A 17974-nucleotide genomic window follows, 5' to 3' on the forward strand; every position below is an offset into this window, starting at 1 on the left:
TTAAATATTTGTATCTGTTTTTGTTTTGCAGCAATTAGCATTAGAATATAGCTGAGTTTCATCATTATTCACAAATCTGTTGAAAACACTGGGGAAAAGAGCTTGTTGCAACATGGCTGATCTCTTATACTCTTCTGCCACTTGCTGGCCGTTTTTGTAATAACTACCATTGCCTCAAGCATTCTCTTCAGTTCAGAGGCTGCATCAAAGCCTTCTGTATGCTCTAGCATAAAAAATAAAAAAAAACATAAAAACGTATAAATGCGTCTTTGGGACACTGGTCAGATTTAAAATGGAAGCATTTAAAAATTCAAAAATAACAACTAATCAAATGTCATGAAAGCAGAAGGAAATAAAAATCAAATCCAATGAAACGGGCTGATTTGGATTGAAGTGACAAGTACACACTTGATGTTGACAAGTACACACTTGATGTTGACACTTATTGTTGTCTGTATCTGCCATCGACTTGACTTTGAATTCAAAGTGCAATCATCTCTAGCAATGGATACAAAATAAAAGAGGATATGATTGAGTGTGTTGTGTCAACAAAAAAAAAAGGCGTGTCCCGGTGGTCCAATAATAACAATAATAATAATGACCCCAGAGGCGTTTTTCTCAATATTGGACAACCAATTGTGCTTTTGCAGTAATGATATTTCGGATGGATGCGTGCGTGACGACTCGCATATTCCCTCGGCCCTCCCATCATGCACTTCACCTTTTGTTGCATTACATGCTCATGCAGATGATCTGAAGGGCCCAGGAGGATCACGCCATCGTCTTCATCTTCATCTTCTTCGTCTTCGTTCGTCCTTGGAGATTCACGTTTCTAGCACGCCTTCAGCTAGGGGAGTAACAAACAAAAAAAAATATGCGTGAAAAAGTAGTAAAGGACTCACGTGGAGCATGAAAGGAGCGAGCGGCATCAATTATTCATCGGAAAGATTTGAGTTTGCGCATCCGGAGGACGTTCTTGTCCAAATCCGCAGAGTTTCTGGCAGCCTTTCAGGAATTGCGTTTTTCCTTCCCCGCCGCCCCCAAAACATCAGCGCGTGATCACACACTCGTGCCAGCGCGGCGGATGTCGAGCGAGCGCCGCCACTTTGGCCCCGGTGTTACTTGACACCATGCGGCGTCTCGCCTCTCAGCGCATCAGCGTCAACGTTTGCAAGGAAGCTGGCAAAAGGCCTCGCGGTGCCCGCTTGGGAATTCACTGGGACCCGAGCCAGCCGGCCTGCGGTCCACATGCCCAAACGCGTGTCAGACACAAGCGTGGGATGGAAGCTGGCGACGTCACTTTGTTTTGTTTGGGTTCCCCTGGCAGTTGTTTGTTTTCAGGTGAAATGCACGCAGGTATCACGAAGCATTACATAAAGCCCCGTGTTTCTTTTGCTTACAAAAACAAAACTTGCGGCTCCTGCTTGCAACTTGACCTTGTTTTAATTTGGCTAGATTAGCGCTAAAAGCCTTGGCGACAAGCTCATTTCTAGTCACGGCAATACAAAAGCGACAGTAACGCAATCATTTTCTAACCTTCAACACACAATGCTGGACATCCGCGTAAGCTAGGAGCGCAACCATCTACAGTAGACAAAAAATGCAGATGAAAAATCACTTTCTAGCTCATTCTGGCACTTTTAAATGTTTATTCATATGTACTTATAGATGTCCTATGTCCCTGATAGAAAGAAATACCGGTAGTAGTCATGAATCCTTCTCAAATGAACTGTGAATTGGTTGGTTGAGCAAATGAGCCATTTTGTTACTTGTCTATCTCGTACCCGTGGTGCAAGCCAAAGTTGATTTCATGTCAGGGTTCACTCAAGGTCACAATAGTCAAGTTTCTATCCATCCAATTGTTTGGAATTGTTTAAGCAAATGTACTGAAAATGCGTAAAACCGACATGCGACTTCTGCCCGTTTCCATCTGTTCTGCTTTTGCCGATATTGAGAGGGCACTCCGCCGCTGTAGGTGGCGCTATACACCATAGAGACGTGATCCACCAGTCATTTAAAAGAAGAAGAAGACGACCAGGAAGCGACTGCGCCGTGCGATGACGTCGTATGACTTTGCTTTTGTAATTCTTGATCAACCGTAGCGTTTGCCATCTGACATTGCATTAATTGCAAAAAGATTTCTGTTTTGCATTTCTTGAAAATTCAAATAAAAACGGGCGGGTGGAAACCCCGCGAATGTTGGCTGAACCTTGCCTACCAGTTTTGATGTTCTTTGTCCTTGTTGCAACGGAGACTTTCCTCGCAAAGAGATCATGAAAAGTCTTGGCCGAGTTGAGCATTGCACATTCGCTACCTTCAAACATTGGAGGACGAATGTTGGCACGCGGCCTTGAATCTGTTAGAGTAGACAATATTAAGTATTGTACTCTTTGCGTGTTCAATTAACTGAATGGTGAGATTCTGGTGAAGAAGTCCTTTTGCAAAGGTATCAAAAGCTTTTGATGACAACAATTGAACTCACTCAAACAGTGGTCTGTTCAGATTGTGTGTCCTCTCTACTCCGGCACATCATTATTTATTGAAAAGTGGGTGAATACGAAAAGTCTCCTCCCATCAGCCCACAGTACATTTGTTTACAACTCAGTGAATACAAGAAAATCCCCCCTTCTGTTCCCATAGGTATAAATCAGATTAGAGAAAAACAATAATCAGCCTGTGCCTCCCCTCTTCCGACAGAGACCGGTACCAGACTCCCTTCAAGATAGCAGTGGAAGAAACCCGTTGCCCTTCTTCTGAGAGTGAGACAGATAATACAATTCTATTCATTGAGCCATACTGCTATAACTAAATCCAAAACGGCTAAAATATAAATTGAAACTGAAAAACAATGTTAATAACTCATCAAATCCAATCATTTGCCGTTAGCATTTGTTGCTAACTTGAGTGACTGAAGAAAATCCCCCAAAGGCTCTTTTTCCCCGCTTTACGGGGAGATGTGACTTTTAAAGAGGGCGGCGTGCAATTGTGGACATTTGACTTTGCCGACGATCTGCGTTGGACTCCAATTGTGCGCTTGCGCCGACGAGGATGAATTGATGACGACGGCGGTGACAAATGGCATCGCAAAGCGTGGGGGGGGGGGGGGGGGGCGTGAATTACAAACGGAATCAAATATGAAATGCATTCAACGTTGGAGCTGACAGCATAATCAATCCACATTTGGGTCTGATGTATTGGCCGCGGCGACACAAGAACAAGAGAGAGAGAGAAAAGCGCCATTTTTCCTCGCTTAGCACTCATTTGCTTGCATTCCAAATGACTCGCGGATGCTGGAGACACAGCAGATGTTTTCAAAGCACGACCAGAACCTCAATTGGACTTCAATACAAAAGTCAAAAAGCATCGATCTATTTGGATCGTCAATTCATACCCATGTTGACAACTTATTATAATGGGGGGGGGGGGGTGTTCATTATTTAGTTAGCAAGCCAATTTGTGTGTGAGTTTGTTTAGTTGGTAATATAATTGGTGCTAACTACTCCTTGGTCACTTAACAAATGATTGGTCAGTTAGTGAACAATCGTTTCAGTTTTTCCAACAGTCAATCATTGTTTAATTCTATTCTTAAGTCTAAGTTTAGAGTGTGTGTGTGTGTGTGTGTGTGTGTGTGTGTGTGTGTGTGTGTGTGTGTGTGTGTGTGTGTGTGTGTGTGTGTGTGTGTGTGTGTGTGTGTGTGTGTGTGTGTGTGTGTGTGTGTGTGTGTGTGTCATTGGAGTCACCAAAAAACAACAAACTAGTGACTGAGTTTGCCGTTGACTTCATCTTAACCTAGAATTTATTGCGTTTGCTCTTTAGTTGTGAGTGCGAGTAGGCCATGTTGTAATTTAGTGGGCAAATTAGTTGACTGTTTATTTATTTCAATACACCCACCCCCCCCCCCCACCCCGGCCAGTTATCTCATTTGTTGTTTATTTTGCATGTGTGAGTGAGTTGAAGTCACTCACCAAAGTAGCAGTTTTGCGTTGGCTTTTGTTGTTAGTTAGCTAATAATTTGCTGTCATACGAGTTTGTCATTTAGTTCATTTGTCTTTTACTGAATGCGCCATTTTAGAAGTTTGTCATGAGGTCAGTGAGGCAGCCAAAGCTAATGGATCATGTGGTGAGCGAGTGTTTTCCTGATGCTGGCGGTTTAAGATTGCACGCGCGACGCCGCGCGGTCCGTCGTTCCCAGACGAGCGATGCCTGCGACACGTTTGGCGGCAGACGTATCCATCTTTTGCTGGCAAAGTAGGAACGGCGCGGCCGGGAAAAGGTCAGCGCGCTAATGCACAAAGTGACAGCAGATGCATCACCTCAACCCACGCGCACTTTTGCCAATGCATCCCTCACGCCGACACTCCGATTGCGCGGCCGGGAAAACGGCAAGCGGACGCGCCGGCTAAATGGTGGGAAGTTGCTGGCGGAAAAAAACGACTTTCTTCTTACAGTCGCTGACTTGTCGTCCGGCACAACGACTTTGAGTATTGTATTTTCCAAAGCCGATGAAAGTCAACAACATATTTTGTTACGGAGCTAATTGATTGACTTGATCAGTGAATGAGATATCGGTTGAGGAATGCTTGAGGTTTTGTGAAATGTCACGCATTGATGATTTGAAATCCAGTTGGCTGCGAACCCCCGCAGATTGTTTTCAACTATTTACAGCATTTATGGTCCGAGACATGAGGAGGACCCGAGCACGTTAGCGCGGCGCATAAAAATGAAGCATCGCTCTTCGGCGTTAACGTTCAAACGATTGACTCCACGTACGGAGCCCAGTTAAATTTCACGCTGGTGCACATGGATTTCCTATAAGACCGGCGTCCATTCAATTTCCCGACGATGGCTTGCTTGCGTGCGTGCGTGCGTGCGTGCGTGCGTGCGTGCGTGCGTGCGGGCTCATCTTCTTCATGGCCTCCATCACTTGGCGCCCTTGGCTTGATTGGAATGCAGCACGCTTGTCCGTCTGCGCGCTCGTTAAATCACACAACAAGGTACCGCACCACACACACACACGCGCACACGCACACGCACACGCGCGCTACGTCAGCAGAAATAAGCAATGAAGATGATGTCCATCATTTGGAAAATGTCAACAAAATGAAGATGGAGCTTTTGTTTGCTCACCTTTTTCGTGCTCTTTTCTATATTTAGTTTGATTTGCATTTTTTTATTGATAAACCTGCCTGTCTGCTAAACGATGTATCCGTCGGGCTTGCATGAGTTGCTAAGAATTGACAATTCCGAACATTTGTGTTATTTGAAAGCAAACGCCGTCTTCTATTGTTTTTGCCAGTGACAAACCTACGAAACAGGCAGATTGTTAATCAAACGACATTTGGTCACATTTTGGAATCGAAATCAAACGAGTGGGATTCAAAGTCCAAACGCGCTTCCTTTCACCCAGTTGAGCGCCATTTTCACTTGTGACGCACGATCGCAATTGTCAGGAAGTGCATAAATCACACTCGCAATTTCCATCTCGATCAAACGATCTTCTCTAAACGTTGAAAAATGCAACGCAACCATCCTTCACATCTGACACAGCAAATCAAAAGAGTTTCTCCGTACGGCATCGAGTGATGGATCGATAGATTGCAAAACCCATCACTCCATGGATCGATTCATTTAGACAATGTGTCTATAAATAGTCATCATCTAAACGTCGACAAGTCGTCACACGTTCCAAACAGACAACAAACAGACGACGGCGCGCTTCTCTTTGCACGAGTTTCTTATTGATCCGAGGACAACCGACATTTCATTCAACTAATCGATTGGTGATGTCACTAATCCGACCTTCTACAAATTGGATTCCGTTTGAAAGTTTTCTCAATGATTGTGTGCGTGTCATTTTGCACAAGGAACAGTCAAGTGTGTGTATATGAAAGCCGACATGTTTGTGACCCGGGGCAGGATGGAGGTTGCGAGATTGTAAGCGTGATTTTAACAGACAGGCGGCCCGAGATGCACCGAAGGACGTATAGGCCCGCCCGCCCGCCCGCCCGCCCGCCGCCTATGGAAGCAGAGCCATGACAAATGTCTGCCGCTTTGACGAGTGAGCCGACAGACAACATTCGTTCACCAAACGCTGACCCGATGAGAAATGCGGCAATACGAACGAACGAACGACGGCGGCAAGCAAACAACCAAGCAAGCGATTGTCGTATGCTGGCTTCTATGTCTTGCTGCTCCATTCAGTGGCAGAAGGTTCGCAATGCTCATTGCAGTTAGCCGCTTTGTATTACGGTAGCATGAAGCTAACGTACCTGCGCTCGAAAAAATGATTTGGTCCAATGCAACGCTCTAAAAACAGTTGGGAATGCTACAGATTGGCACGTATTAATTAGCGCAACAAAACAAAGCGTCAACTAATGAAAAAAACGAAACCATTGGCATCACTTAACTCACATCTCGCATGGGAGGCCCGAGGCGTCGGGACTGATGCATTGTGGGTCGCTAACGGTTACGCCGATGAAAAGGTTCATTCATTGGCGCCATTTTGAATCCTCCAATAAATCAGCCTCAACTCCTAATGAATGCTCTCACTTTGACCCGTTCAACAGCAGCAACAAGATAAGAGGTGCAAAATGAGCTCCAGTCCATTTAAAACAATTTCAATCTCCAAGACGACATTGAACAAACAAATAGTGAAAACCTGTCAATAATTTATAATTGCCCCTTATAATGTCATAAAATGCCTGCAAAGCACTGCTTTTGTCAAAAATTGAGCTCTCAACACAGCAAAACGGCCCCAAAACAGCAAACAGGTGAGTTTGTCAGCAAATAACAGAAAATAGGTTCCCCAAAACGTCCCCGAGTCCTTCTACTAGCCTGCTGTATTGTCTTACGAGTGAGAACAAATAGTACAAATCAAGGATAAATGTGCAAAATGTTTACCTGCCAGGAAGTTGATGACAAACAACACCTGTGGCGAATCAAGCCAATCTGTGGCTGCATTTGGACTTCCTGGACCTGCTGCTGGATTCCGGTTACAAACATGTCAACTCTCCTTAATAAACTGCCGCTCAATCAACGTGTAATGCAACATTTACGCTTACATCTTCATGGTCAACTCATAAATGTCAAATGTTTGTCGGCAGTGGCGTTTTCTGGATTTTGCTACCACCTTGTGGCCAAACCACATCATGGCCGCCTTACACAGTTGTGAAACGAATTTCATGGCACAGAATTTATTTCAACAAAACAATTCAAATAAACCAACATAACGTCAACCTTGTGTGTGGCGTTTAAACGTGTCAAATCATATGGAAGGAATATTTACCTTTTTTTACCTCCAGGTAAACATTTCCAACTTGCTCCTTGTGTTTGAGAGGAATAGAAACGATACCCATTCAACGAGAACCTTCGACATCGTCCAAAACACAAAACAGTATCCAAATTGCCATTAATAAAAAATAAATAAAAATAAAACTCAAACTAATGTGCCGTGTCGCAAAAGACGGATATGCTGCCCTCTCATGATTTTACGTATGAATTACAAGGTGCTAGCTTGTTGCTGTTCCTCGAAATATATCACAAAATAACGCCGTTTATTTTAATTGTATTGTATAACGTGTGTAATTAGAAATATTTAACATTAGAAAAATAGCGAATCCTTCCCGATTCACAAGCTGCAAAAACAAACGTGAGCTTTACGGCTCGTGCTAAGAAAGTTAGCATTTTCTTCTTCGTGATTTTCAAATGTGGATGACACTCCGTTTAGACGTTATGTTGCCCCCTAAAGGTTCGGCATATATGAAGCATGTGTTTCTGTCTCAATTTAAAGGCATGACAATTTGGGGGGTCACCAAACAAAAGCTAAAAAATGAGCTACGTTCTACAAATTGAAATGCTAGCAATATAATTTGAGATGCTAGTTTGGATTGTCATCAAATGTTTTGGCTTAGCTATTAAATGGCATGGCCTTTGCTTTACATGTTCAGAATTGTCCTTGTTAGAAATCTCCAACCTTTTAATTTTGTTACACAGCAATTTTTACTTGATAACAGGTGTACAGTATGTGCTGCTTTGAACGCCGCCTTTTTCTTTTATCGCTCAGTTCCTTAGACCCCAATATTAGATTTGAATTACAGGTATACTTCTTTAATAATAAAAAAATACAAGTTTCATCCTGTAAACATCATTAAGCATATCATTTGTGTATGTATTTAAGGTAAGTTATAAAATGCCTGAAGTCCTCTTGTTTACGTTTAACAAATTCAAATCATAAATCATGCTGTTTCTACTAGTATCATCTCAAATGTTCTCCAAGTTCGATATTGTAAATGCATAGGATCGTATGCCGAAAAACGTTTCTTGGGAGGAGCAATATGGCGACCTCGCGGCTTCAAACGTCTTGGCCTATCCAGTCATATATACACAGATCAGTGATTGCACACTAGTCTTCATTTAAAAACACAGGTAGAAAATTTATGAAATTGTGCCATCCAGTGGTGGCAGAAGCCACATACAGTTGGGGGGGGGGGGGGGGGGGGGTGGGGGCAATGAAAATAAGATTTATAGTAACTGACAAGACAATTGTTATAAACAGTGGCATTTTTTTTTAATAAACACTTGCCAAAAAGAAAAAAAAGTGTGTGGTTGACAATTTTTTTTAATACAAAAAAAAAGAAAGAAACACCTTGTGTCCAATTTTATGTTTGATCATTTTACAACTTCGACATTTGCTCCAGAGTTTTGCTGTTGGGATCAAATTTTCTCATCCGAGCGCTAGTAGTCCAGGAGCTTTTATATATATATATATATATATATATATATATATATATATATATATATATATATATAAAATAATAATACACACACACACAAAAAGGTGGGTTCACCTGATGTTGTTCGTGTGCGGCTAAAAGTGTTTTTGAGCCTACTTCAGCCAGTAGTGCAAAACGACTAGAACTGTAGTACTGTACAAGAGGTCGCAGTCACGGGAACGAGAAGAATGTACCAGAAGGCTCATTCGTGGTACAGGCCCCCCCCCAAAATTTGAAAAGACTTGTAGAACAAAATTACAAAAACATATGAAAAGGGTGTGAGGAAAACTCCTCCGACGAGTTCTACAGGCTTCAAGTCACAAAATGTCGCTTCCAGTTGGTTTAGAAGGGCAGCCCCCGTCCTCCAAGGGTGGAGTTGATGTGAGGGACGAAGCCGAGGGGCACCTGGGAGGAGGGAGAGGCCCAGGCGTGGCCCGGCGGCGCTGGGATGGGCGGGGGATGAGAGGGCACGCCGTCCTTCCGGACCACCGCGTGGTTGTACAGGTGGAGGGCGGCGGGGTTGGGCGGCCCCTCCACAGCCAGGGGACTATATTCAAAGCGGTGGTCTTTGTCCCCCGCGAATACCATCCCTGGGGGCCCGGTGGCGGCGGGGCCCGGCGGGGGGAAGGGATCCGGGGCTACCGTCTGGCCCGGCCCGCTAAACACTTCTCTGAGAGTGTGAGGCGGCAACCCCGCGCCCAACATGTGACCCATGAAGCTGTCCCCGAAAGCTGTGGGGGTGAAGGGGAGCGGCGGAAGCGGGTGGCTGAAATCGCCCCCGTAGCCGGGTCCTTCGGCGGTCGGGAGGGGCGGGTAGTCGGGCTCGGGCGGGCGAGCGCCGCCGTCGCCTCCGCCGGCCGACGCGATGGGCGGGGCGTGGCCAGGCTTGGGCTCGGGTGGCGGCCGCCTGTAGTCCAAGTCGGCGTGCGGAGGGGGCTCCGGGGGCTCGGGCGGTCTCTGGTCCGGGGGCAGGATGGGGACGCCGGCCATGTCCAGCACTGGAAGACAAAAGTTCCAAAGTTACGCCCAGTCAAGCCAAGCTACATTCCATTTTTGTTTTTACAGACAAGTCTGAATGTGGACGCGTGTCGCTTGCGTGTCGGTTGAACAGTGAGACTTTTCCAACCTGATTTGATGACAAACTAAACGTGATTACCAGGTGAGACGGGGCTGGATTCTGGAGGTCGTTTGGCATCGGGAGGAAGCAGGGGCGCTGCCACCGCCATGTTGTTGGCGCCCGCCTCGGGCCCGTCGCCCCCGTCCTTGACCTCCTGCCGCTGAGTCTGCAGCAGCTGGGCCAGCAGCATGGTGACGGCCGTCTGGGTGACGGCCGCCGCGTCCCCCTCGGGCGGAGGTGAAGGGGGCTTGGGCATGGGCGGGGTGCGCGGCACGCCGGCGGGCTGCGGGGGCGGAGCGGGAGGCTCCGCGGCGGGCGGCAGGGCTTTGGAGAGCTGCTGCAGCGTCTCCTGGTTGACCTTGGAGCTGACGGCCTGGAAGAACTGGGCCGGGTTGGCGGCGGCGGCGCTGTTGGGCGGGCCCAGGAGGTTGAGCAGGACGGCCAGTTGCTCCTGGGTCAACTGGGAGTTTGGACCTTTCGGGTCTGCGCATAGAAAAATGTCACGGTGGATGAGGCAAAACCCACGAGTGGTTTGGCACGTGCGCAATAACGTTAGGTACGAGGTAACGAGGCGTGTTCCTGCACTGACCCAGCAGAGAAGAAGCGGCCGCGCTCGGGGCTTTGATGGCCGCAGAGGCGGCGAAGCCCTGTGGGGTGTTACTGCGACTGTCGTCCAGGCCCAGCTCCTTGCGCGGCGCCTTGGGGGGCACGGCCAGCTCCTCGGGCATCTGCTTCTGACGCCGACGCTTCTTGCTCCACAGCTCGTGACAGTCTTGCCACAGGGGGAGGCTGCGCACAGTTCAGGTTGAAGCTCGCATGAAAACGGACTTTTGAATGGCTTGTATGCAAAACGTTGTGATTGCTGGCCCACCCATCATGCGTAAAACTGAACAAGTTGGCTGGTTGTGAAAATGTGAGCCAGCCAAATTGCATTGCTGAGTGATGAAATGACAAGGCTGTACGCCACGATGTCAAAAACCATCACGTGCAAACCAAATAGGTAAGCAGAGCTGCATCTAAGTTTTGTCAAATGCACAAATGAGTGTTAGCCTCAGCTTGCATAATTGATGAAATGAAAATGCTTGTTATCATTTTGCAAGGCACTCCAGCCGAACCCTCCTTTCAACGCGACAACATACTCTGGCGGGGGCATTTTGTCCGGGTCCACGTCCTTGAGGAACTCGCACCCCAGCGCCTGCTCGCCCGTGCAGCGCTTGCTGGGGTCAAGGTTCAGCATGCGGTCAAACAAGTCCAGAGCCGTCGGAGGAATGCTGAACGACAAGCCCGCAAAAATCGTTCATTACAAAACCTGAACATATTTTGGAAATGATTTATAATTATTTATTTTGTTCCATTTATGATTGGATTGGAAGTTTCCACTCACAAGGCAAATTCCTCGCGCAGTCGTCGCCTGTACTGCTTCTTTGGTTTCATGGTGTTGAAGAAGGGAAGCTTGATGACGTCGGGCCACACGGCGGGACACGGACTGCCGCATATCCGACTGCAACGCAACAAAAGGCGCAAATGAGAAAAGCCGTTGGAAATGAGCGTGAGAGCTGTGCTCATTTTGGTTTTGCGTGATATGTTGGCTTGAAGCGAGCGAGCGTCGATCCGGACCCAATGACAGCCTGTTTGAATATTTTTGTGCGGGTTTGAATTAACGACGCGTGTCGTTTCATTTCTCTGTCTTGAAGTCAATCGGTCAGAAAGTGCAGACGGGCCAATTGTTTGCGGCAGCCGAACGTGCTCCCTCGTACCTGATCAGCTCCAACTGGGCCAGCTCCTGGTTCGCTTGAAAGATGGGCTTCTTTGTGAACAATTCGCCCAGGATGCATCTGCACACAACGGCCGGCGGGTTCAACATGTTGTCCCCCCCCCAATGACAAATGGCAAAAAAAGGTGCCTTTGCGCGTCGTTACCCGCAGCTCCACACGTCGATGGCCGGCGTGTACCTCTCTTCGCCCAGCAGGAGCTCGGGGGGGCGGTACCACAGCGTGATGACTTTGTTGGTGTAGGGCCGACTGAGACACAGACGCGGTTAACATAAAACAAGAAGGATGGAATTCGGATGAAGAATCACTTGGCATAAAATCGGCAAATGCGGGCTGACCTCTCTTCCGAGTTGTACAGGCGAGCGAGGCCAAAGTCTGCCAGCTTGATCTTTCCTCTGAGAGGGAGAGAGAGAAGAGACGGCGCGCGTGTGAGAAGAAGCAAAGCAAGCGACGGGAAGGCGTGCCAGGATGTTGGTTAAGGCGCACTTGTTATTGAGCAGGATGTTGGAGCACTTGATGTCGCGGTGCAGGAAGTTCTTCTTGTGGCAGTAATCCAGACCCTCCAGCAGCTGCCTCATGAACGACTTGATGTGGCTCTCGTTGAAGTGCACCAGGCCCGACTCCAGCAGGCCCATCAGGTCGTGGTCCATGTACTCAAAGACCAAATAGAACGCACCTGCCAAACGGGAAACGACGCCCATTTCACGCCCATGGCGCATTTGCACGCATACGCAGACCATTTCATTAGCAAAAAGTGGGTGGCGCTACATTTGGGTCAACTTCTTTTCAGTGCGTCAATTTTGCAACCATCACATATTTATAATATTAACAATGGACAAAGTGCTGCGATTGGCCGAGGCGTCGTACCTTTATCGTTTTTGAAATCCAGCGCGTCCTCCTTGTCGGTGACGATCTCCTTCATGTTGATGATGCTCTTGTGGTTGAGCTGCCGCAAAATTTTGATCTCTCGGATGGCGGTGATGGGGAAGCCCTCCTTCTCATTGTCCAGACGCACTTTCTTCAATGCCACCATCTCCGCTGCGGACCAACGACACCACGACGTCGCTTTTAGCCGCAGCTGACCCAAAGGACGGCATTTGACTTGCTTCTAACATTTCCCACCCGTGTCTTTGTCTTTGGCTTTGTACACCTGGCCGTACGTGCCTTCTCCCGTGATGCCGATGATCTCAAACTTGTCCACGCAGCGCTTGCCCCAGTCGATCTCCGTCTCTTTGATCTCTCCGAATCTCGGGCCGCACATTCTGGGACGCCGAACAAGGAAACATTTGGAAAGGGGGAAATGTTGGCCGGCTCGCGGACAAACGGTTGAGAGCGGAAAGTTCCCATTGGTTGGGACTCTTCCTTGAGTGCGCGGCCCCGCCCATCAGGTGCGAAATGAAGCATGCAGGTAAACGCGTCGATGCGCAAGGTGAGCAGGACAGTAAAAAACATACTTGGGCCTCCTGCGCGGCGTTTGGGCCTTTTTCTCCTCGGCCGGGCTGTGCGGGGAAGACGTGCATCCGGAAATGAGCGGCGGCAGCGGCAGGTCGGTGAGGAGCTGCCGGCCCTTTCGCTCCGATTTCTTCTTGGCGGCCACGGAAGCGTCCTTCGCGCTGACAAATGCAAAACGACAACAATTTACTGATGGACATTTGCATCACGAAGACAAACAACTGCCGGCAAATATGATGCAAGCCCTGCAGGGAGATATTTTCCCCCTCCCGGAAAATGATTCATTTCAAATTCATCTTTCTACGTTAGCCACAAAAATAAAACCCCTTGCACTTGTGTTTGTTTCAGTAGCCGCGAAAACATTTCCGATACGGTGTGCGTGTGTGTCAGATTTTCAGCGGTACCAACCCCTGTCCTTTCTCAATCTGCTCGAGAACCCCGAGGGGAAGCGGCAGGGACGGGCCCGCGGAGATGATGGTCCCGCCGGCTTTGCTTGCCACGGCCGCTTTCCTCTTGACGTCATCTTTGGCCCTTGCGTCTTTGTCGCGGCTGGCGGGTCGCTCCGAGCTCTTCTTGGACGAGCGGTCGCCGGGCGAGTGGCCCACACCGGACGTGGGCGTGCGTGGCCCTTTCTCCGCTGCCGCTGTTGTTGGAGGCGCGGGCGGCGAGGGCGGGCGGCCCTTCCTGGCCGCGTGGTTGCTCTTGGGACTGGGCTGCTGAGCGGCGGCACCGCCTTTTGTCGGCGCGGGAGCGTTGCCGGCGCCTTTGGCTTTGGCGGCGGCTTTGGCCTTCTTCTGCTTGCTGAGCTCGGCCGCCAGGCTGCTTTTGAAGGTGAGCGTGCCGGGCGAGAGGCTGGAGGGCCGGCTGTGGGAGCGAGAGTGGCGGTGGCGGCTGCGGGAGCGAGAATGCCTGGCGGAAGGGTACGGGCTCCGGCTGCGAGACCGCACCGATCGCCTGGAAACAAACATTGAGCACGTTGAAGCAAACACGGCAGAATGTTCTCAATAGTTGCAACACTGTAGCGCCACCCTGGTTGTCATGGTAACTACAGCAGTACTCAGGATTGGTCAGACAGTCGAATGGGTGCGATGAACCAACAACCCCCATTCAACGAAGCAGAGGTGCCCCCTCAAAACAGCGTGCTGCAATTCTTGTCGTTGCATGTGACAAACACTCGTCAACACCCAGGGACGCTTTTAAATAACGAACAGAGACGCATCGTTGATTCTCCCTGAAGCCAAAACTAGTCGGAAGCTTGAATACAAGGAAGTAAAATAAGAGAGGCAGGAAGAGAAACTCGGTGGTTAACTTGGCACTTGAAACTTGAAACATTCCCATCCGAGCAGTAGCGCTTGAAAAAAGGTGTCTTGCCATTTAAAAGTAAACCGGATTAACGAATAACTCTTCTGGGAAGCCACGTTAATGTTTGTCCTACTTTTGTTGTCGCTTGTAATGGCGCAAACGTTAAAACAAAGCAACCGGTGTTCCATTAAGACGCATATGAATTCCGTAATATCTCCGCCTGTGCCCTTTGGCAAACATCTGGACTTTCCCAATCGTCTTTCGTGGTCAAAGTGGAAATAAAGGTCTACGCCGATGATTGTTGCCCACGAACATTTGAACATTCATGGATTCATGCTATCCATCCTCTCATCTATTCAACATTTTGTCTCAAATGGGGCTCCGCCGGGGTGGACTTTTTTCAGGCTGATGCAGATCCCATATTTGGCTAAATCAAATTCCATTGACCGATTAATAATCTCAAAACATATGTAGTCATAAAAGACATTCTTTTTTTGTCTCTTAAAACCGGGTGTCTATGAATTACAGGCACAACATTCGACTGCTTCGACTCTGTCCTTTAGTATTTTACTTTACAACAGAGAAAAACCAAAATTGTTATTTTGTGGGGGTGATTAACAGTTGAATGCTATTATATCTGTCTTATGTTGCAATGTGTTAAAAAAAAAACAATTAGAGAAAAAAAAAGGAGAGATTTTTGCCTATTTTAAAAGAGGTAACACTGTCCAATTAATTGGTGGGGGCCCCTTTGTGCTATCTGCGAACACGGATAGCTTGAGATACAGACCTTTTTGGGTGCGTGTCAATTTGTTGAGGAATTTAGCTGAGTCATCGCCCATCGTGAACACTGGCATAGTCCAGCCATTTTACTACTTTTTAAATGTTCGATGGAGCAAAAAACAAACAAACCAATCAATCAATCAATCAATCAATCAATCAATCCATCCATCCGTGGATCTTGGCCTTGCATCTCACCTGACATCAGGACTGGGGCTGAGGGATTTCCTGTAGGGACTTCGAGATCTCCGCCGGCCTGCGTAGGGACTGGCCACAACCTCGCCCTGCTCGTAGGGACTGCGTCGGCCGTAACTGGGAGATCTGCGCCAGTTGGCCGGACTGGCGGGGGATCGCTTCCTCTTGCTAGCCGGGTACGAGCCGGGCGACTTGGCGGCAGCGTAGGCGTCAGTGTCTCTAGCGTAGTAGCCGGACGTGGGAGACGTTCTTTTGCTGGGGTAAGTGGGGCTTCGTCGTGATATCATCTGGTTGTAAGCGGGCGGGGACTGGTAGCCGTACGAGTAGGACGTCCCAAAGGGACTTTCGGCTTTGAACCCCGGGCTTCTCCTGTAGGTCCTCAGCTCGTCGTCGCGATACGACTGCGGGGGAACGTCTCGGTAGGAAGACGGCGGCTCTTTATCTGCTCTGGTTTTACTCCGTTGCCTTTTGGAATCCCGGTTGTCCGCAGACTGCGACGGCTGACTGGTGGACGCTCTCTTGCCGTTTTTGTCACTCGTCTTCACTACGTCTCGGTGGTTTTTCGTACTGCTTGGGCTGAGTCCACCGCGAACGTTGGGGTTCCTCTCCCGATTAGGACGTTCCTTCTTCCGACCAGGGTCCTTGCCCGGCGGCTTATTCCTTTCCGCGGGTCCTCTGGCGTGCTGGTCCTTGACGAGGGCGACGTCCTGGCGGTCCCTGGCTGGACCGTTATACTCTCCAAAGTCGCTCAATCGGTCCACGGAGAAGTGACCTACACGGTGGTCCGGCTTGGGCGAGGGGCTCCCGGAGAAGCGCTCAGACTGGGAGCTGACGTCATCGTACTCCACCAGCGTCCCGAGTTCAGCCGCCTTCCCAAAAGTGCCATGTCGGTCGTTGACGGTAGCTTCCGTTGCAGCGATGTGCCACAAGTCCTTGTCCTTGTCCTGCCGGCGTTTCTTCCGGCGGGAAGCCGACGAGCGTCTCTTGTCTCGGTGTGGGTCCCGCTGAGCGGCGCTGCTTCCCGGCTTAGTGGCGGTCCGCCTGTCCTGCCGGTTAGCGTTTCTCTGCGCGGAGGGACTCCGGCCGCGGCCGTCCCGAAGTACGTCCGAATTGGGCATTTATCCACACGGTTACACCGACGCCAGCCGAGAAAGACAAATCACCTTTAGACACTCCAACGTTTTGCTTCTTGCTGTGTGTTGGAACATAACAACATCGAGCTAGTTAGCGCCATAGTTCACGTTCCGAGATCACCAGCTTAACGTTAGCATCACAAAGCTAACTTGTTTGTGGTTTCCACCCCAGTCTGATGACCAATAACCAATCGTGCCACAATAATGTCACCAATATGACATTCAGCTAGCAGTAGACGATTAAACGGTTGGACTCCAAGGTGTGCATTATTACGGATTCGCTAGCACATGCTAAGTCAATGTGAGCTAGGTTAGCCTCCGGTGGCTAACGGTACCAACCACACGTCGCATTCGTGGACAAAAGTGAAGGCCCGAGGCCCATCCGGATTTAAAGCTCCGGTTCCGTGGACCCACCGCGGCCGGTGCGAGCGAATATTTCCATCCACGGCTTGGCGTTCAGAGTCAAAATCAAACTTGTCAGCTTCTCATTTCACAGTTCCGAGGCGCAACAAGGAAGTGGAGCGGCACGCACGCGAGCGAGCTAGCCGAGTTAGCCAGTTGGGAAGCTTTCTTGTCTCTTCTCGCCGCTCTCGACTTCCAAAAGCCGTCAAGAAGTCGCGTCCTCCGTCGTATAATCCGCCGGTGGCGTCATCGTCGCTGAAGTCGTCCCAGGTTCCTCTCGGCGGCCAAAGCAGGCGCGGTGCGTGATTGGAATGGAGTTGCCAAACGGCGTGAACTTTGTTGGCGGTGTGAGCTGACTAGCTTAGCTACTGTTGCTGCTACTTCGACACTTGTCGGGCTCCAGACGAGCTTTCAAACTACAGGCCTCGTGCGCCGGCGTCAGCCAATCACAGGCCAGTGCCTGATAACGTGCCCTGTGACGTCATCGCCGAGGGAACCCCTGATCCCCAATACTAGAATGTGGAACTCGAACTAACCCAAACTCTGCTTTTAACGTTTAACAAGCATTCACGTACTTTCTTCGTACACTATGCATTAAGAGAAGTGTTGTTGTTTTTTTTACATGCAGCTATTACAAAGATGTGCTAAAGGTCATCACAGACAGTACTTAAATATAAGTACAGTACGGATATATTTGTTAAAAAAAAAAAAAAAAAAAAAGACTGGTAAAAGCAGTACCCATTTAACAGCCGTAGTTGGTCATCAGGTGTGCGTGTGCGTGTGCGTGTGCGGGGGCATTGTCTCAGTTCTTCGGAGGCAGCGGGAATCAAATCATGACACACCTTATAACAGTTATGCTATCCAAATGTGTTCACATTGCCACGCTACTGCTAACATTGTGAACTTGTCAACTTGAACATATAAAGCTACACATATATACTTTGGCATATGCATACATGAAGTCAATTGGCAAAGACAAAATCACAATATTACTCACATATCCGCTAACAAAAATGTTTACAAATGTAGGGCGTAGATGTACAAGTTGCCAGA

At 48.7% G+C, this 17974-nt stretch overlaps 2 protein-coding genes across 2 annotated transcripts in view; both read right to left on the reverse strand.

Moving 5' to 3' along the window:
* Positions 1 to 7642, reverse strand: part of LOC147156113 (RNA-binding Raly-like protein) — a 70245-nt gene extending 62603 nt beyond the window's left edge. The window contains exons 1-2 of the mRNA XM_086065917.1: positions 7286 to 7642; positions 722 to 847 (exon numbers count right to left, since the gene is read on the reverse strand). Coding sequence (XP_085922043.1) covers positions 722 to 733 — 12 coding nt within the window. The 5' untranslated portion in view covers positions 734 to 847; positions 7286 to 7642. The remainder of the gene's footprint in view (positions 1 to 721; positions 848 to 7285) is intronic.
* Positions 7643 to 8774: 1132 nt separating this feature from the next.
* cdk13 (cyclin dependent kinase 13) lies at positions 8775 to 17350 on the reverse strand. Its single transcript, XM_086066411.1, has 14 exons — positions 15390 to 17350; positions 13521 to 14066; positions 13115 to 13273; positions 12783 to 12922; positions 12528 to 12698; positions 12147 to 12336; positions 11999 to 12055; positions 11808 to 11909; positions 11646 to 11723; positions 11273 to 11389; positions 11028 to 11159; positions 10478 to 10677; positions 9928 to 10371; positions 8775 to 9769 (listed from the first exon to the last, which is right to left on the reverse strand). The coding sequence occupies exons 1-14, from the start codon at positions 16502 to 16504 to the stop codon at positions 9114 to 9116; spliced, it is 4107 nt and encodes a 1368-aa protein (XP_085922537.1). The 5' UTR covers positions 16505 to 17350; the 3' UTR covers positions 8775 to 9113.
* Positions 17351 to 17974: the final 624 nt, after the last annotated feature.

This window comes from Leptonotus elevatus, chromosome 21 (assembly GCF_054856555.1).
Source record: "Leptonotus elevatus isolate MCC_2025b chromosome 21, RoL_Lele_1.0, whole genome shotgun sequence".
Classification (NCBI taxonomy): Eukaryota; Metazoa; Chordata; class Actinopteri; order Syngnathiformes; family Syngnathidae; genus Leptonotus; species Leptonotus elevatus.

Bases quoted from the DNA above. Each gene is read 5' to 3' on its own strand.
- cdk13 (XM_086066411.1), bottom strand. From the start codon at position 16,504: ATGCCCAATTCGGACGTACTTCGGGACGGCCGCGGCCGGAGTCCCTCC. The intron at 13,274-13,520 runs GTTGGTACCGCT...TGCATTTGTCAG, and splicing joins CAGATTGAGAAAGGACAGGG to CGCGAAGGACGCTTCCGTGG. The intron at 9,770-9,927 runs GTAATCACGTTT...TTTGTCTTCCAG, and splicing joins ATCCAGCCCCGTCTCACCTG to TGCTGGACATGGCCGGCGTC.